This window comes from Hyperolius riggenbachi, chromosome 3 (assembly GCF_040937935.1).
Source record: "Hyperolius riggenbachi isolate aHypRig1 chromosome 3, aHypRig1.pri, whole genome shotgun sequence".
NCBI classification, from domain to species: domain Eukaryota; kingdom Metazoa; phylum Chordata; class Amphibia; order Anura; family Hyperoliidae; genus Hyperolius; species Hyperolius riggenbachi.
Window position 1 is genome coordinate 67,348,032 of NC_090648.1, and position 18,687 is coordinate 67,366,718.

Here is an 18,687-nt window from a genome sequence, read left to right on the forward strand (position 1 = left end):
ACGGGGGGGGCATAGGAGACAGAGGTGGCACAGGGGAACTGAAGGAGGCACATGGAGACAGAAAGGGGCACAAAGGGAGATAGGAGGCATAAAGGGAGACAGAAGGACAAACAGGGGGTCAGACATGGCACAAGAGACTGGAGGAGGCACAAGAAAACAGAAGGAGGCACAAAGGGGGAAAAAAGATGCACAAGGCACAGAGGGACACAGTAGCAGCTGCCAGCAACTTACGCTAAGCAGATGCAGCATAAATAGATACACCCATGGGGCAGGGCTTAGTCATGGGGTGGAGCTTCATTCAGGGGGGGGGGGGGGGGGGGGGGAAGGACTTAATCCAGCTACATGGCACCACCAGGACCAATGGCACTCCAGGCAATGGCCTGTACTGCCTATGCCTAAAGGTGCCCGTCTGCATCTCTCAACAGTAGCCAGCCCTCTAAAGGTGCCCATACACTCGTCAGATTGGCAGCAGATAGATAAGAAATGCATCTGATGATCTGATGCGTTTTTAGAACATTTTTTTACCAGGATAGAATTCCAATAGATTTCAGTTTGAAATCTATTGAAATTCGATCTGATGGCATTTTTTTGCCATCAGATTTCCATTAAGGCCAATGCAAACTGATAAGCAATCTCATCAGATCGACCTAAATTTTCCACCCTGCCAGTTCGATGGAAATCCATCGAAATCGGCCATCGATCGGTCGATTGGCCAACCGATTTGCAAATGATCAATCGATCGGGATCGATCGGTCGGCCAGAAAATCGGCTGAGTGTATGGGCCCCTTTAGTCTTCTGCAAAAACAGGGGGTCGCTGGAGCTATTGTTACACCTCTGTTCATCTGCACTACAGACTGAAGGTCCACCCTCACGATGCAATTTTTTGCGACAATTTCACAACGAACTATCGTTTTCACAATATCACATAATCTTGTTTAACAAACATTCGATAAACAATATTAAAAGACTGAACGACTATCATGAGGGATCACTAATGGGCGATCGTTCCATCTCCCCACTGACTTCAGAGCAGATTACCACAAATGTTTAAATGCTCATTTGTGTCCTTCGTTTGTTTCCGTGGTGCACAATTTCAGGAGATGGATTGGCAACAATCGTTCGTCACATCAATCGGAGATTCCCCGATCAGTCTTCCAGTGGTACTCAGCATAATTGTTACGTCCTTCTGCCAAAACAGGTGGCCGATAGGGCGTAAATATACTGCAGTGCCAGCAACAAGTGGTTGACAACCGAGAACTCACACGCCTGGCTGCATACAAACCATTTTTTCCCCTTTTTATTTGCTGATGGGGTATTTGAAGACAAAACTGGAAAAACAAAAACAAACAAAAAAAAAAACCCTTCTCAGGTTCAATGTTGCAGGGTTGTATGAATCACCAGGGCCGGTTCTAGCCACAATGGGGCCCTAGGGCAAAAAGTAACTTGGGAGGGCCCCCCCCCCCCGACACCCCTCCCTTCCAACCAAATCACCTCCAGAGCCCCTAAGCCATCTGCCAGGCCCGCTCCAATCCCCCGTCACACAATATCATTAGGTGTCCATCATATGTCCCCTAAAAACATTTTTTGGGGTTCCCATTATTCACCTCCTTTTCCTATACAGAGTAAACACATCATCCCTGCTCTCATGGATCACCATAGCTGGAGGGGATGGGGGACACCTTGAGGGGGCCCCACAGGCTCTGGGGCAATTGCCCCCTTTGCCTGTATGGAAGTGCTGGCCCTATGAATCACACAAGCAACAGAACTGCATAGGTTGCAAAGTGAGACATTTCATCTAACTGTCTAGCTGTGTCTGGAGCTCTACTTTAAGAAGGAAGTAAAACTGCCCCCCAAATAACAGAGACTGAGACAGAGCCCCCATCAGGATTTTATTGTTCCACTCGCATGTAAGCCATCCACTACTTCATGTCGCTTCATGTGTAATGCCAGGTGATCCGAGCGGGCAAAGGTCCTCTGGCACATCAGGCACTGGAAGGGGCGAACGCCAGTATGCTTACGTATGTGGCGAGTGAGTTCATCAGAGCGGGCAAACTTCCAACAGCAGCCGTCCCATCCACACACGTAAGGCTTCTCCCCTGGAAGACAAGCATCAAGGTAATATGCAGCAAAAGTGTTAAACAACCTCTCAGGACTTAAAGAAACTGAAGAGAGTCTAAATCCACGTTTTTAACTTCTATTTATGTTAAGCACTATAGCTGGTGCTAAAACGCTGCATCCCTGCGGCAAAATGAGGGGTTTATACCCCCCAAATCCCCTCTGCTAAGTCCGGGGAGCACTTTCTGCTTGAGAGAGCTTAGGGCTGGAGCTCTGCCTCTTCGCACATCAATCCCCACCCCTCTCAATCTTCCTTCCCTGAGAGGGGCCGGGAGAGGCGGAGATCCGTGCGGCGATTGACGCGCATGGAGGCAGAGCTTCAGCTCAAAGCTCTCCCTCCATGGGCAGCAAAATCCACAACCAAGAAAGTCGTGGATTTTGTACAGGGGATTTGGGGGGTATAAACCCCTCGTTTTGCCATGGGGATGCGGCAGTTTAACACTAGCTATAGTGCTTAACCTAAACTGGATTTAAGCTGGCCACTAACGGTCCAATTTCTAGCGAAAAATCGTTCGAGCGATCAGAAATTATGATCGGACGAAAAATCGTTCACTACACCATCAACTAACCAATCATTGCTTCCTATCACGACCACCAAGAAAATCCAAATTTTCGTTCGACGAAAATTCATTCGGGCGACATTTTTTTCACTCGTTCATAATCTATTGTGTCCACCAATGGAGATTATTTACAACCAATCCGATCAGAATTTCTGATCGCTCGAACGATTTTTCGCTAGAAATTGGACCGTTAGTGGCAAGCTTCACTCTAATTCTTTTAAATTCGCTTATGACAATTTTATGTGTAGTATGAATATAATAAATAGAAAATTATTAGCAAAGAAAAGAGTGTAATTTTTATTTTCATTTATATAGCTTTATTCATAACAATGCATCATTCTGTCATATTTGCAGTTTAGAAACCACCCTATTTTAAGTTATAAAACAAAGCAGAAATAATCACCCTTTGGACTTTCCTGCAGAAAAACAAAACAAACAAAAAAAAACAAAAAACACTTTATCTCAAGTGGTCTCCCACTGTTTCTTGGCTGCAGACAGAGTTTGACCAAGTTGGTCTAATAGCTCCGAGAAGCTCTTTTGCTTAGATAACAACTCAAGTGTTTTAACTCTTCCTGCACTGGAAAACATCATGAGACTTGTTTCTTTGGTACTAATGTTCCATTTGTTGTCTGTATTGAACTCATCTCTCAAGTTTATTTTCGCTTCAGATTTGCTTTAATCCCTGGTCTACACTGTTCAATTATAAAGCAGCCTTCTGAGAGGGGGTGTGGCAAAGATGTCAGTCATCATCCCTCATTTAGATCTGGGGGAGTCAGTCACATAGGTGAGCTTTCACTGAAACCATTTCCCAATGGAATTATCGTGTCAAGGGGGGGGGGGGGGGGGGGGGGGTGGTTGGGACCACCAATTTAGTCTATTAATAGATTGTTCCTTTAACCCATTAGCAGCATTTGTTACTGTCTCACACTGCCTCCTAGTGACAAGTGGCCATAAATACACATTATAGCAGTACCAGTTATCAAGGTTTTTTTTTTTTTTTTTTTTTTTTTTTAAATAAAGTGCTAAAATAAATTGGCCTGGAGCACTTGCAAGCCACCGTGGGCATGCATATAGGCATACCCACGGCTATTTGGTAAAGAGGAGACACTCACCGGCCCCTTATGTAAGCTCTCCTGCTCCCGGGGTGGCTGCTATCCATTACATTGTAACCGGCGACTGACATAAAGTCGCGCTGTGACCTGGAACAGGAAGCCTCTGTGCATGCGCAGGCTTCCTGGCTTCTTCCCCCTCCCTCTGCCTCGCATCATGTTATGATTCACAGGCAGAGGGGAGGGAGAAGCCAGGAAGCCTGCGCAGAGAGGAGAGTCAGGCTTCCTGTTCCATAGCACAGCGCGACTTTATGTCAGAGTCGCCGGTTACAATGTAAAGGATAGCAGCCACCCCGGGAGCAGGAGCACTTACATAAGGGGCCGGTGAGTGTCTCCTCTTTACCAAATAGCCGTGGGCATGCCTTATACACATACACATGGCGCCTGCTCAAGGTCCCTTTAAGAGTGGTTCTGTGGGCTTCTTTAAAAATCAAAAACTGACACTTAAGGCTCATACACACATCAGACTATAGTCTTTGGAAAATGAAAGATCACAGACCAATCTTACCACCCTTCATGTAGTATGAGAGCCATACTCTACACAGTCTTTTCTATGGAGCTGAACTCCCCATCAGAAAAAAAATCTTTGCAAGATGCTGCACACACAGATGCTGTACAGACACAAAAGATCAGTATCTGCAAAAGATCTGTTCCTGCCAAAAATCCATTCCTGCAAATTGCAATGATAGTCTATGAGATCTGCAGATCATCATACACACATGATTTAACTGACATTCATCTGCAGATCAAGCAATCATCCGCAGATCTGAAAATCCATCCTGGTGGATCTGATCTGCAGATGATTGTCAGTTAAATCATGTGTGTATGATGATCTGCAGATCTCATAGACTATCATTGCAATTTGCAGGAATGGATTTTTGGCAGGAACAGATCTTTTGCAGATACTGATCTTTTGTGTCTGTACAGCATCTGTGTGTGCAGCATCTTGCAAAGATTTTTTTCTGATGGAGTTCAGCTCCATAGAAAAGACTGTGTAGGTGTGGCTCTCATACTACATGAAGGGTGGTAAGATTGGTCTGTGATCTTTCATTTTCAAAAGACTATGGTCTGATGTGTGTATGTGGCCTTACATGGGGCTTCTAAGGGCCCCCTGCAGATAACCTGTCCCTCGCCGTCGCTGAAGAATCTTCCGTTCACCTGCCGCCGGTCACCATCTAAGTACGGGAAAACTTCGTACTGCACCTGCACAGGAAGCTCCCGGAGACGTGAGCAGTAGCAAGGCCGCACACGGCCGCGCATGCGCAGCTGCATTCATCTAGTTAGACGAATAATTAGACTGTGACCGGCTGCGGGGGAACGGAAGATTCTTCAGTGATGGCGAGGGACAGGTTATCTGCAGGGGGCCAGTAGAAGCCCCAGATAAGTGTCCGTTTTTTATTTTTAAAGGAGCCCACAGAACCCCTTTAAACTGCTCCATGAGCCATAGTAAATATCTGTAAACAAAACAAAACTGACTGGTTGCCACTTTTTTTTTTTTTTTTTGGGATGACAGTAGGATGTGATGGTCACTAGTTACAGGAAAGCTCTTTACATTATTCTCCACCACCCCCCCCCCCAGCACTGCTGCCCCCGAGGCTTACCTGTGTGCGTACGTAGATGTGCTTTTAAGTGTGAGCTCTTGGTGTAAGACTTTTCGCAGCCGACATAAGGGCAGCCATGTGCCGTGACTTCTTTCTTAGAGTTCCGATGCCTTTGTCTGGTTCTCTTTGGCTTGGTGGTTGGCATGAGGTATGGCGATGGCGAGTCATGCTGCAGGTGTACCATGGACGAGAATGGCTGGCAGTCAGGAACAAGGCCACTCGTCCTTGGCAGGATCCGTAGCTGGGTTCTGTAATTTGAACTGGGACCTGCTGCTAGCATTGGGTCAGTCCTTGGCGGAGGTTGGTACGGATATTCCGTATATGGATGGGAAAAGTAAAGGCCGTTGTCTGGGCATTGACTCAACTGATCACTGTTGGCTACAGCACCGGCGTCCGGTAAGCCCACTTCATGCCCAGAGGCCACCATATTTTCTTCAGACCCGGCATAGCAGTCTACAGGAGTCTCTGGAGGCAAGCATGGTTGCTGGTTGTGGCTGTCCTCTGAAAGTAAGAATGGTGGGTTGAAAATGTCAGGTGGGCACACATCCATAAAGGCCTGAGTCTGATGGTGAATGCCGACTGCTTGTGCGGAGTAGCTGGCACTGCTGTATGCTGGCTGCTCATAAAAGTTCTGCTGCAGGAACTCCATGTCCCAGTAGGCATCTTCCTCTTTGAGTTGAGGCAATGGGACTTCGAGGGGAGCACAGTAATCCCCGGCAGGTGGAGCAATCTCCTCTGGGGCAGTCTGCAACACCAAGTTGCCCCAGTTCTAACGAATGAAACAGAATGATCTTAGTTGGTTGTGGAATAAGTACAGATTAATTAAAGGAACCATAAAACATATAGTAGGAAACAGTAAATTATTCAGGAGGATACCCACTTTTATGTTAAATATCATGGGTCCAGCATCAGAAACACTTCCTATAGCTATAGTTATGTAGCCCCACGCTTCCACCGAAGCTTAGCCAAGGCTGTAAAATTCTACCAACTGGTGCATTCTGGGAGACCAGAGATCTTTTTTATTGGCTTTAGCAATCTCAGTAAATGAACATTCTACAGAGATCACCTACCAGTACTAAAGAGGTCACTGCTTGTGATAAATTTCAGATATCTCATCAGGGGAGGAAAGATTTTATAATGGGCACACACTGACTAATCTTTAAATTAACACTGCCAAACAAAACAAAAAAAAAACAAAACAAAAAAAACACAACCATTTTATGCATTGTTATTGACTACAGTTTTTATGAAGCATGGATTATATTCTCTAGACTGGGGTCAGCAGAATAGTGAGCATAACATCTCAACCAAGATGATGGATTGCATGGTGCTCTGCTCATCAATTTATGCAGGTGTAGTCTGCCTGCAGCAGTTTAGTGAATACGCCCCAATGTTAGTTAAGGAGGTAACTTTAAAAAGAGGAATTTCTGAATATAAAAAAAAAAAAAAAAAAAAAAAAAAAAAAAAAAAAAATATTTTTTTTTTTTTTTTACACAAGATTATCTTGGAAATTATTTGGTCAGTGTTTGCCCACTGTAAAAATGTTGCTCCATCTGCACACACCACTGTATAATAATAATCCTACTAATATAATAAATGGGAAAGTTCGGATGTTTAGATGTTTGGATGTTTGTTACTCGATCATGCAAAAATGGCTGAACGGTTTTGAATGAAATTTGGCACACACATAGTACATTACCTGGAATAAAGTATAGGATACTTTTTATTCCTATAACCAAAAAGGGGGCAGAGACAAATACAAATTTCACTGGAAAATGTAAACTGCAGCCATTCTTACACTGTTAATGGCAGGGTTCTCAAACTTTGCACAGTTGGTCGTTGGGTGACTGGGATTAATATTCAGAAAGGTGGGTGGAGTCTATAAAAGCCAATCAAAATTAACCTATTGATTTTCAAAGGGAATATTTTCATTGCTGCCATTCTTGCACTGTTAATGGCACAAGCCTCAAACCTGGTACAGTTGATCATTGGGTGACTAGGGTTCAATTTCAGAACGGGGGTGGAGCCACAAACAGCCAATTAGATTTGTTTCATTTCAATGCAAATTATTGATGCCAAAGACCGCAAAGATCTTGGTAATTGATTAATTGTGTGTTAGGGTTAGAAAAAGTAGGCACAGCCAACACCAGCCAAATACATAAGCGGGCAACGCCGGGTCATAAGTGGGCGGAGACAAATACAAATTTTACTGGGAAAATGTAAACAGCAGCCATTCTTACACTGTTAATGGTAGGGTTCTCAAACTTTGCACAGTTGGTTACTGGGTAACTGGGGTTAATATTCAGAAAAGTGGGTGGAGCCTACAAAAGCCAATCAAAAATTACCTATTGATTTTTCAGGGGAATATTTCATTGCTGCCATTCTTGCACTGTTAATGGCACAAGCCTCAAACCTGGTACAGTTGATCATTGCGTGACTGGGATTTACATTCATAAAACAGGGTGGAGCCACACACAGCCAATAAGATTTGTTTCATTTTAATGCAGGTTATTGATGCCAAAGACCGCAAAGCTCACAAACTTGGTTATTGAGTAATTGATTAATTGTGTGTTAGGGTTAGGAAAAGTGGGCGCAGACAGCACCTGCAAAATACATAATCGGGCAATGCCGGGTCATCAGAAGGCGGAGACAAATGCAAATTTCACTGAGAAAATGTAAACTGCAGCAATTCTTACACTGTTAATGGTAGGGTTCTCAAACTTTGCACAATTGGTCACTGGGTGACTGGGATTAATATTCAGAATAGTGGGTGGAGCCTATAAAAGCCAATCAAAATCCACCTATTGATTTTTAAGGGGAATAATTGCTGCCATTCTTGCACTGTTAATCACCTGTACCTGGCACAGTTGGTCATTGGGTGATTGGGGTTCAAATTCAGAAAAGGGGTGGAGCCACATCCAATCAGATTAATTTTATTTCATTGCAAATTATGGATGCCAAAGACCGCAAAGCTCACATACTTGGTCATTAAGTAATTGTGTGTTAGGGTTAGGAAAAGTGGGCAGAGCCAACACTAGCCAAATATATATCCGGGCAACGCCGGGCGTCCAGCTAGTAAATAACAATAATAACAACAACCATCCTCACCCTGATTTACATTCTTAACCCCCTCCCGACCACGCAACACTGATCGGGGGTGATAGGGTGGCAGCTACAGGACCGCCTTACACCGATTGGCATCAAGTCCTGGAGGCAGAGAACGTGCGTAAGCCTGTGGTCCTCAAGAGGAGGGGAATCGTAGTGAAAACAATAATTTTTTTATTTTTTTTATTTTAACACACACAATATTAATTTAGTCAGTGTTTGCTCATTGTAAAATCTTTACTCTCCCTGATTTACATTCTGAAATGTATTACTGGTGGTGACATCTTTAGTTCTGCCAGGTGATCTGTACGGAATGTTAGTTACTGAGAGTTCTATGCACCGAGGGAGGTACTGGTTCCTTGGGAGTTGGAAAAAGGCCTTATTTCCCACAATGCAACGAGGTCTACAGACAGCAAACTGTCAGGACATCACTGTGGGAGGAGTTTCAATCAAATATCAGCCATACAGACCACCCTGAAGATCTATTTGAAAAAGGGTAAATATTTATCGTGGGAAAGGGGGTATAAGCTACTAATTGGGATCAAGTTCATTCCTAGGTTTAAGTTCCTCAAATTTAAACCACAGCTGGCAACATATTTACTGTGGAATGTTTGTTTGTTGTACACTATGGGGTTGATTCACTAAGCTGCACTGCTACAGCAGCGCTACTTAATGACAGCAGCGAGTGGTAATAATCCCCAGCACACTATGCTGCCATAGCGTGCGCTGCTAAATAACGTTATGCTACAGAAGTTTGATGAGCACTTTGTTAAAGGATAACTGAGGGACATGTGACATGATGAGATAGACGTGTATGTACAGTGCCTAGCACACAAATAACTATGCTGTGTTAATTTTTCTCTCTCTCTGCCTGAAAGAGTTAAACATCAGGTATGTAAGTGGCAGGTCCTGTCTGAGTCAGGACTAAGGCCCAGTGCACACCAAAACCGCTAGCAGATCCACAAAACGCTAGCGGTTATTGGTGCGGATTGCGAGATTTGGCCCCGTGCACACCGAGCAGATTTGAAGCAGATTCGCCGGCCGCATCCGCCTGTAAATCCGCATAGCTATTGGATTTCAATGGGCTGGTGCACACCGGCGGTTTGAGGTTTTTAGCAAACCGCAAACGTGCAGCAGGAGGCACGTTTGCGGTTTGCTAAAAACCTCAAACCGCCGGTGTGCACCAGCCCATTGAAATCCAATAGCCATGCGGATTTACAGGCGGATGCGGCCGGCAGATCCGCTCGGCGTGCACTGAGCCTGAGTCAGATTACAGTGTGAACCTCACTGATAAGAAACTACAACTATAAAAACACTTTCCTAGCAGAAAATGGCTGCTGAGAGCAGAAAAGAAATGAAGGGTCAATAGTTCATAGATTTTAGCTCTGGCATACTTCAATGAATCTGTCATTGAGCTAAAACAGTAAAAAAAAAAAAAAAAAAAAATTAGATTTAACTATAATACTGTGGAATATTTTAAAGTCATTTTTAGGAGAAGGAAGATACAATTGTTTATTTCATTGGTTTATTTTCACCCCGGGTGTCCTTTAAACTGAACTGAACCCACCCTGAGCCTGGCTGGTCCAGTGGCTGCAAAGGACGAGATTGCCCGAAATTGGTCACTTTGTCGATCGGGCATGCACTTGGCAGCTTCTAATTCGGCTATAATAATTGAATTGGATGATAGATTGGCTGCCAAGTCGCCTGACGTATGGCCACCTTTACATGCTAAAAGTGGCCAATCAAAATTGATGCAGCTGATGCAGAATTATGCAATTGTTACTGCAAACTGATGCAGCTTAAAGATGGACCAATCAAATGCTTTCACTGTCCATTTGTCCATTTTGCAATAAAATGTCATAATAGTCAATCCAAGCATAGATAGCACTGGTGTGTAGCACAAAAACAACAACAAAATACCTGGCAGTCTGAAGCCTGGTACACACTTTAAAGAGACTCTGTAACATTAAAAAGATCCCCTGGGGGGTACTCACCTCGGGTGGGGGAAGCCTCCGGATCCTAATGAGGCTTCCCACGCCGTCCTCTGTCCCACGGGGGTCTCGCTGCAGCCCTCCGAACAGCCGGCGACTGTGCCGACTGTCAGTTCAATATTTACCTTTGCTGGCTCCAGCGGGGGCGCTGTGGCGACTTTCGGCACGGAAATAGACGGAAAAACCCGATCTTCGTCGGGTCCGCTCTACTGCGCAGGCGCCGGAAACGTGCGCCTGCGCAGTAGAGCAGACCCGACGGCGATCGGGTATTTCCGCCTACTTCGGCGCCGACAGCCGTCAGAGCGCCTGCGCAGGAGCCAGGAAGGTAAATATTACGTCACCGCTGCACGGAGGGCTGCAGCGAGACCCCTGATGGATGGAGGACGGCGTGGGAAGCCTCATTAGGATCCGGAGGCTTCCCCCACCCGAGGTGAGTACCCCCCAGGGGCCGTTTTGTCGTTACAGTTCCTCTTTAAAGTTAACAAGCAATAAAGTGATCATTTAGATGCTAAATTTTATGCAGGTTGGAAATTGACAGCTTAAACTCATCAGTTAAGCCTGATACACACATCCAATTTTGATTGGCCAATTTTACCCCCTCTATATAGTATGAGAGCTTACCTACACTTTGGGCTCTATTCTCAAAGACTTCCCGCATGCGGTAAAGTACATGCGGGAAGTTTGCACCCAAAATACCGTCAAGTTGGAATTCTCAAAATGTTCCGCATGCGGAAAAAGTGTGGTAAAAGTGCGGGATTCTTGCGGAAAACTTTCCGCAAAAGTCGGTATTTTCCGCAATAAAAAAATCAATTCTCAAAAATGTTCAGGCGCATCATTTCGTCGTTAATTACCGATTTTTTATCACCTACAAGTAGTAGGTGATATATTCCGCATCCCATTGCAGGAACGGATCTTTTGGGTCTGTACAGCATCTGTGTGTGCAGCATCTTGCAAAGATTTTTATCTGATGGGGAGTTCAGCTCCATAGAAAAGACTGTGTAGAGTATGGCTCTCATACTACATGAAAGGGGGTAAAATTGGTCTGTGATCTTTCATTTTCCAAAGACTTTTATCTGACGTGTGTACGGACCTTTAAGGGCTGTGCTTGCTGGACTTTAACTTTTTTTTTTTTTTTTAAACACTTTTTCATGCGACCTTTTTACCGCATGATTCCCGCATGAATAATGGCTGTTTCCGCATCTTTTTTCCCGCATGCGGCAAACATGCGGAAAATGTTAGTGAATGCTGAAAAAAAATACGGAGTTTACCGCTGGCGGGAATTTAGCGGTAAAATTTTGCGGTACTTTTGGCTCTTTGAGAATAGAGCCCAATGGGCTCTATTAAAACCTCATACATAACTTATTTATCACCTAATTGACAAAAATAACCTTTCAGCTTATTTACAAGCAAAATAATCACTAAAAGTAAATTGCTCCTGATTAATTTCATTTCAATATTACTTTTCTTACCTTAATTATACAGTATAATGTTATAATAAACTGATATAGTAAACATTTGGGTATAGTAAACTACCTCTCCAGGTCCCGGCCAATCTCCATTATAAGTCTATAGGCGCAACTCCTGGTATAGTTAACTCTGATATAATAAAACTTCTGTTATAGTTAACATGTTTTTGTTTTGTTTTTCCCCTCAGACCTTCCTTTTAATGCTGGGTACACTATGAGATTTTCTGGTCGATTTACTGTCCGATCGATTAGCTTTCCGAGCATCTTCCGATCGATTTCCTATTAAAGTGCACGGAAAGCGATCGAAAAGCAAATCGGACATGTTGGAAATAATCGATCTGACAGTAAATCGACCAGAAAATCTCAGTGTGTACCCAGTATAAGCCATAGACCCTTAAGCATGCAGATCAGATGTCTATGACAAATCTGAAAAGACTAGCTGTATGCTTGTTTCAGGTGTGTGATTTAGACCCTACTGAGCAGAAAGAGCAGCAGGACAGCCAGGCAACTGGTATTGTAGAAAAGGAAATAAACAGTTTCCATGGGTCTCACACCTCGCGTTCCTTTTAAGTTGCATAAAATAAACAGTTTACATCAACGCAAACTCTTGATCCCCTTTATCAATGTGGATGCTAGTTTCCCAAGTGTGCTGTAAATTTGTTGCAGTTAAAAAAAATGGGACTCTACACTAAGCCAGTTAAAGCGGCAGCAGTTTGAAGTGACTCATTCATCTCTAGGGTTTGTTCACACTGCAAGAGCTTTTTAAGCGCTAGAGATTTGAAAAGCTCTTGCCAATATAATGCTAAGGGGGATTTTTACTAAGTCACATCCCTCCAGTGTGAACACACACATAGGATAACATGATTTCAAATCACAAAGCGCTCAGAAAAATCTCTTGAAGTGTGCACCAGTCCTAATAGTGAGAATACCCTGAGGCCTTGCTCACATTGCATTCCGGTCACATGTACGCTCGGAGTTGGAGACGATTTTTTTCTCCTTTCCCGGCGCTTGGGTGGGCGATGCGTTTTTGTGAAAAGTGCTTTTCTAATCGCTTTTCCCGAGTGGTTTTTAATTCACTCCCTAACGCAAGTTAGTCAGTGAACTCTTTGACCCGGAAAATACAATGCATTTATTCTTAAAAACGCGAACGCAGTCTCTGCACAAAGCGCTTTTGTGAGCGTTTTTCCTATACCTTCCATTGAGGCAAATCGCCTCAAAAATGGTCCGTGCACCACTTTGCTGAGCGGAGCAAAAACAAACCCCTCAGATGTGAACTCTGTCATACAGAATCATTGCACAAGCGTTTAGGGCGATTTTGAAAAAAAAAGAAAAAAAAAAAAAAGGGGCAAAAACGCCCTTAGTGTGAATGAGGTCTGAGTAATCCAGTAAACCTGGACAGAATTTATTCATGGTCTGCTATTAAAAAGTGTGTAGGACCTTCCATGATCACCTGGGTCATATCAAAATTATAGTCAGGACTGCTGAGGTGTGTGTGAATTAGTGGTTATGTGATTGCATTGTCTGCAGCATCCATACTGCATGGAGAGGTTTGTAAATTAATCTATGGCAGCCTAAATACATAAAATAAAAAAAATAAAAAAATAAATAAAAAAAAAGCAACAAGCAGTTACCAGGCAGCAACAAGCAGTTGAGAGAGATTGAGAGGCATTTCACTGCCTATCAACAGTTAGTGGAAAGTTTGTTAAAGTTCTCACTGCATGACCAGATTACCACCATCAGAACTTCAAGATTTACTTAACAAACAACTTTCAGCTGCTCTCATTATGTTTCAATATGACCCAGGTGAGTGCTGCAGTCTCTTACCTCTGTATCAGTGGTAATTTAATTAAAGAACACCTGAGGTGAGAGAGATATGGAGGCTGCCATATTTATTTTTAAACCGTACCAGTTGCCTGACAGTCCCACTGATCTTTGTGGCATCAGTAGTGTCTGAATCAATCAAGTCAAACACTTGATTTACATGCTTGTTCAGGGGCTATGACTAAAACAGTATGAAAGGAAATATAAATGGCAGTATCCGTATCCCTCTCACTTCAGTTGTCCTTTAAGGGTTCTTTCTCGCATGCAACTGAAAGTGGAAAATTCACCGCCTGGCGCCTGTCAGCTGCTCCTGATCACAGGTTGGGTGCCTGCTGGCAGGGGACACAGGCAGCCCCCCTGCACCTGAATGTGCTTGTCATCCTCAGACGCAATATGAAACTGTTATCATACACACTATCTGCAAAGAGTTTGTATGTACTCCCAGTGTCATTATGGGTTTCAGGCACTCAGGTTTCCTCCCACACCCCAAAATTAATACAGATAAGTTAATTGGCTTCCCCCTAAAAAACTGGCCCTTGACTATGATGGACATATGACTATTGGTACAGATAAGATTGGTGAGCCCCTCCGAGAGACAGTTAAATGGCAGGATAAATATACTCTGTACAACACTGCAGAAGATGTCAGTGCTATAGAAATAAAAATAATTTAAAAACCCAATACCATTCAGCTGCATGCAATAATCCCTGTATTAGCAAACAGCCAGGAGCTCCAGAAGCAGCCACTTACCTGAATAATATTCAGAGTCTGATAGTCCCAGGATGCTATGGCCATGGCACAAGCCTCTGCTTATCAATTCAGGTATAGCTGTTCTGATAATCTTATATATTATCCTGCAGTTTAGATCCTATTACAGATACATCCTATCCTATATCACTGCTGCTTCAAGCTGTCATTTCCCCCCATTCACTGTGTCCTGTCAGCCAGGCTGCTCAACTAGAGAGTGTTTTTTCTCCTTCAAAAATGTTTGAGCTGCCTGTGGTGTTTTCTCATTGGCTGGACTGTGACAAGCCCCGCCCCTCCCTGTCATCTGCATGTCTTCATACTGGCCATGTCATCATTTCAGAATACTCATTGGGCTCTGTTTACAAAACTTCTCAAAAATGACTTATTTATTACCTATTTGACAAAAATAACCTTTCAGCACGTTTACAAGCAAAATAATCACTCAAAGTAAGTTGTTCTTGATTAACGTAATTTTCAATATTACTTTTCTCAGCTTAATTAAATCATATTTTTGGTCTGCATGTGCAATATTATGTCAGAATCAACTTGCAATTTTATGTAGAGACCCTGTACTAGAATACCAATATTTCAAAACTAAGATGTCGTTTTTCTGAGACGATTGATTGATTGCTGCTACTAGTTATACAATGCATTTCATTGTTGTAAACGTGATATTTTTTTAATATAGTACAGCACCATGGAACATGTTGGCGCTTTATACATCAATAATAGTTCTGCTTGATAGCATGAAGATGGCAACCTCCCTATTCCTCTCACTTTCTTTTAGGGCCCGTTCAGACTGCAAAACGCGGACGGCCACGCATGCAGAACACAACGCGTACGAACGCATGGCCATCCGCGCTCGTATGCGTTGCGTGGCTGATCCCATCACTGAAAAGTGAATGGGACAGCCGCGCGTTTTTGTAAAATCTGCGTGCAGCATGCGTTCCCGGACCGCACAGGTCCGGAACGCATGCAGTGTGAACATCAGACAGTGCACTCTATGCACTGTCTGATGTCGTGCGTGTTGGCCACCTGCACGCGTTTCCAAAACGCGGCTGGAAACGCGTGTAGTGTGAACGGGCCCTTACAGGACAACTGTAGTGAGAAGATAATGGAAGCTGCCATATTTATTTCCTTTTAAAGAATATCAGTTGCCTGGTAGTCCTGCTGATCTATTTGGCTGTAGTTGTCAGATTTGACAATACTGTCAGAAACACCTGATCTGCTGCATGCTTATTCAGGGTCTATGGATAAAGTATTAGAGGCAGAGGATCAGCAGGCAACTAGTATAGCTTAAAAGGAAATAAATATGGCAGCCTCCATATCCCTCTCACTTCAGTTGTCCTTTAAGTAAGGAGAACTTAGTCATAGTTCACACTTGATTGCTTGTCATATGTTTTCCCACATGCTAATTCACATGAACGTAATTCAAATTCACATGAACGTACAACTAATGTAAGTCAATGGACTCTATTCACTGCATTCAGTAATGCAGAAAACAGCTGATTTTGCCGATCACCTTGCCAAATTCCAATTCACTAGACCAGTGATCTGCAAATTCTCTCTCCAGCTGTTAAGGAACTACAAGTCCCACAATGCATTTGGTTTTATAAAACATAACTGTGGCTATCAGACTCTTGCAGTGCATTGTGGGACTTGTAGTTCCTTGACAGCTGGAAAGCCAAGTTTACAGATCACTGCACTAGCCCTTTTACCGCACGCAATTAAGAGTACTGACAAGTGAGGTAAGTTACCAACTTGTGCGGTAAATACCCCAAGAAATGTCAGGAAATTGCTATTCACAAAGAGCATTCGGTAAATCAAGTAAATGTTTTGGGTATTTGCCTCCAGCTCTGACCAGCCGGTAACTCGCAATCTCCATGTGGTAACATTGACGGATGTAGCAGACGGCCAATAGGGAGAGCCAGACAGCCAATAGGAAGAGTCAAGCAGCCAATAGGGAGAATCACACAGCTCTGCTTCTCACCCCATTTGATCTGATACTCTGGAGGGCGGGACTTCAGAAAGGTAGAGCAGGGGAAAGAAACATTTAGGGCTTGTTCACACTAGAGGCGTTTCTGCCATTTTTTCAAGCACAGGCGATTTTCAAAACCACCCTAAAAATGCTTGTGCAGTGATTCCCTATGAGAGAGTTCACAGCTGTGCGGTTCGTTTCTGATCTGCTCAGCAAAGCGGTGCCTGCTCCATTTTTGAAGTGATTTTGCCTCAATAGAAAGTATAGGAAAAACGCAAACGCTCACAAAATCCCTCTGTGCAGCGATTGCGTGAGCGTTTTTAAGAATAAATACATTGTATTTATTCTTTTCCGGGTCTAAGAGTTCACTTCCTGACTTGCGTCATGGAGTGAATTACAAAACCGCTCTGGAAAAGTGTTTTGAAAAGCGCTTTTACCAGAAACACAGCGCATAGTGGAGTGGAGGGGGGGGGGGGGGGGAGCGCACAATTTTAGGTGTGAATGAGGTTTTTCTGTAACCCTTTAGATGTGCATATCTATATACTGGTATACAGAAGAGCTCCCTCTAGTAGATGGATGGACTAAAAAACCCCAGCTCATGCACACCACTTATGGAAAGACTCACAGCTTCCTGCCCGACCTGCAACACAGCTGGTGAGACTGAGGCTCTGTTCACATCTAAAATCGAAATCGTAGACGCAAGCGTTTTGTGATTTTGTGCATAATTTTTTTTAGCGCCTTCCGGTGCTTGCCTGTGCACTGCGCTTTTTAAAGCGCTTTTCTAAAGCGATTTTTAATTCACTCCCTGATGCAAGTCATAAAGTGAACTCTTTGACCCGGAAAAAGAATAAATACAATGTATTTATTCAGAAAATCGTGAATGCAATCACCGCACAAATCAATTTTGTGAGCGTTTAGCGCCCTTCCTATACCTTCCATTAGAGCAAAATCCCCACAAAAATGGTGCAGGCAACGCTTTGCGGAGCGCAAAAGCGGACGAAACGCGCTGATATGAACCTTCTCATCGAGAATCATTGCACAAGTGTATTGTGGGCGATTTTGAAAATTGCCTGTGCTTGAAAAAACCCTAAGGGCCCATTCATATTTGCTACATGCAAAACGCTTTTGCTAGTGTTTTGCTCAGGCGATTTTTTGCGTTGAACATGAAAAAATCACCATTCACACATGGCAATTTTTTTAGCGATCGCGTCTAGCGCTTCTATAGCACTGAAACACGATCGCCGGGAAATCGCCTGAAAATGGTGCAGGCAACATATTTGCGAGTGAGAACAGGCCCATAGGGTATTATTGCACTAGCACTTTAGAAAGCGCTAGCGCTTGAGTGTTTTACCGAAGTCGCTGGCAAAATGCTCTAGTGTGAATGGGCCCTTAGTGTGAACAAGCCCTTAGGGCTGGTGCACACCAAAAGCGCTTCTGAGCGCTTTTAAAAACTCCAGTGCTTTGAAAAGCGCTTGGCTAATGTATTTGAATGGGACGGAGCACACCAGAGCGATGCAACTTCCTCGCAAAAGCAAAGTGCAGCATTTCAGCTGATTTCTGAGGCGATTCAATGTTAAGTATAAGAAAGTGGAAAATCGCTCTGAAAAGCAATCAGCGCGATTTTCCAAACATTTTTGTTACAGAAGCTGTTCAGTTCCTGCTCTACTGTAACAAAAAATAACAAACGCTACAACAAAACGCTCCAAAAATCGCTAGGCATGATTAGAAAATCGCTAGGCAAATGCCTAGAATCACTCTGAAAAATCACTTCAAAAAGCGCTGAGCGTTTGCGATTACACTAGTGTGTTTTGGTGTGCACTGGCCCTTAGGGCTTAGTGGATTGAAGCATGTTTTTTGATATATTACCAAACTCCTACCACATGCAGGAAATCTTTAGTGAATTTGGAGGAAAAGTGTAAAATACTGAATGCGGTATTTTACCAACCTAAATTATTTTACTGAACTGCTTGTAGTGAATTGAGGCCATATAAATGAGTACAAGATGCCTGAGCCAAGCTGCCCGTTCACCCGCTGAGCTTGTGCGCTGGTCACCAGGTGGGTCTTACGCGGACAACCATTATCTGAAGTCTGTGCTGGCCTTTAGACACACAGCATTTTCTTGTGTCAGATAAAAACGTGTTTCCGCTTAGGCTGCTCCTGTGCGCTCTCCTGTAATGTGTAAAATGATATTCAG

The 18,687-nt window shown here is 43.7% G+C and overlaps 1 protein-coding gene across 3 annotated transcripts in view; it reads right to left on the bottom strand.

Moving 5' to 3' along the window:
• Positions 1-1,876: 1,876 nt before the first annotated feature.
• The window catches only part of KLF1 (KLF transcription factor 1), a 65,198-nt gene continuing 48,387 nt past the window's right edge, over positions 1,877-18,687 (bottom strand). The window contains exons 1-4 of one of the 3 annotated variants that reach the window (XM_068274316.1): positions 14,519-14,699; positions 8,494-8,592; positions 5,386-6,154; positions 1,877-2,096 (exon numbers count right to left, since the gene is read on the bottom strand). In XM_068274316.1, the coding sequence (XP_068130417.1) occupies positions 1,882-2,096; positions 5,386-6,034 (864 nt within the window). In that variant the 5' untranslated portion in view covers positions 6,035-6,154; positions 8,494-8,592; positions 14,519-14,699 and the 3' untranslated portion in view covers positions 1,877-1,881. Of the gene's footprint in view, positions 2,097-5,385; positions 6,155-8,493; positions 8,593-14,518; positions 14,700-18,687 lie in introns of those variants that run through there. The other 2 variants (XM_068274314.1, XM_068274315.1) reach the window with 2 other exon arrangements.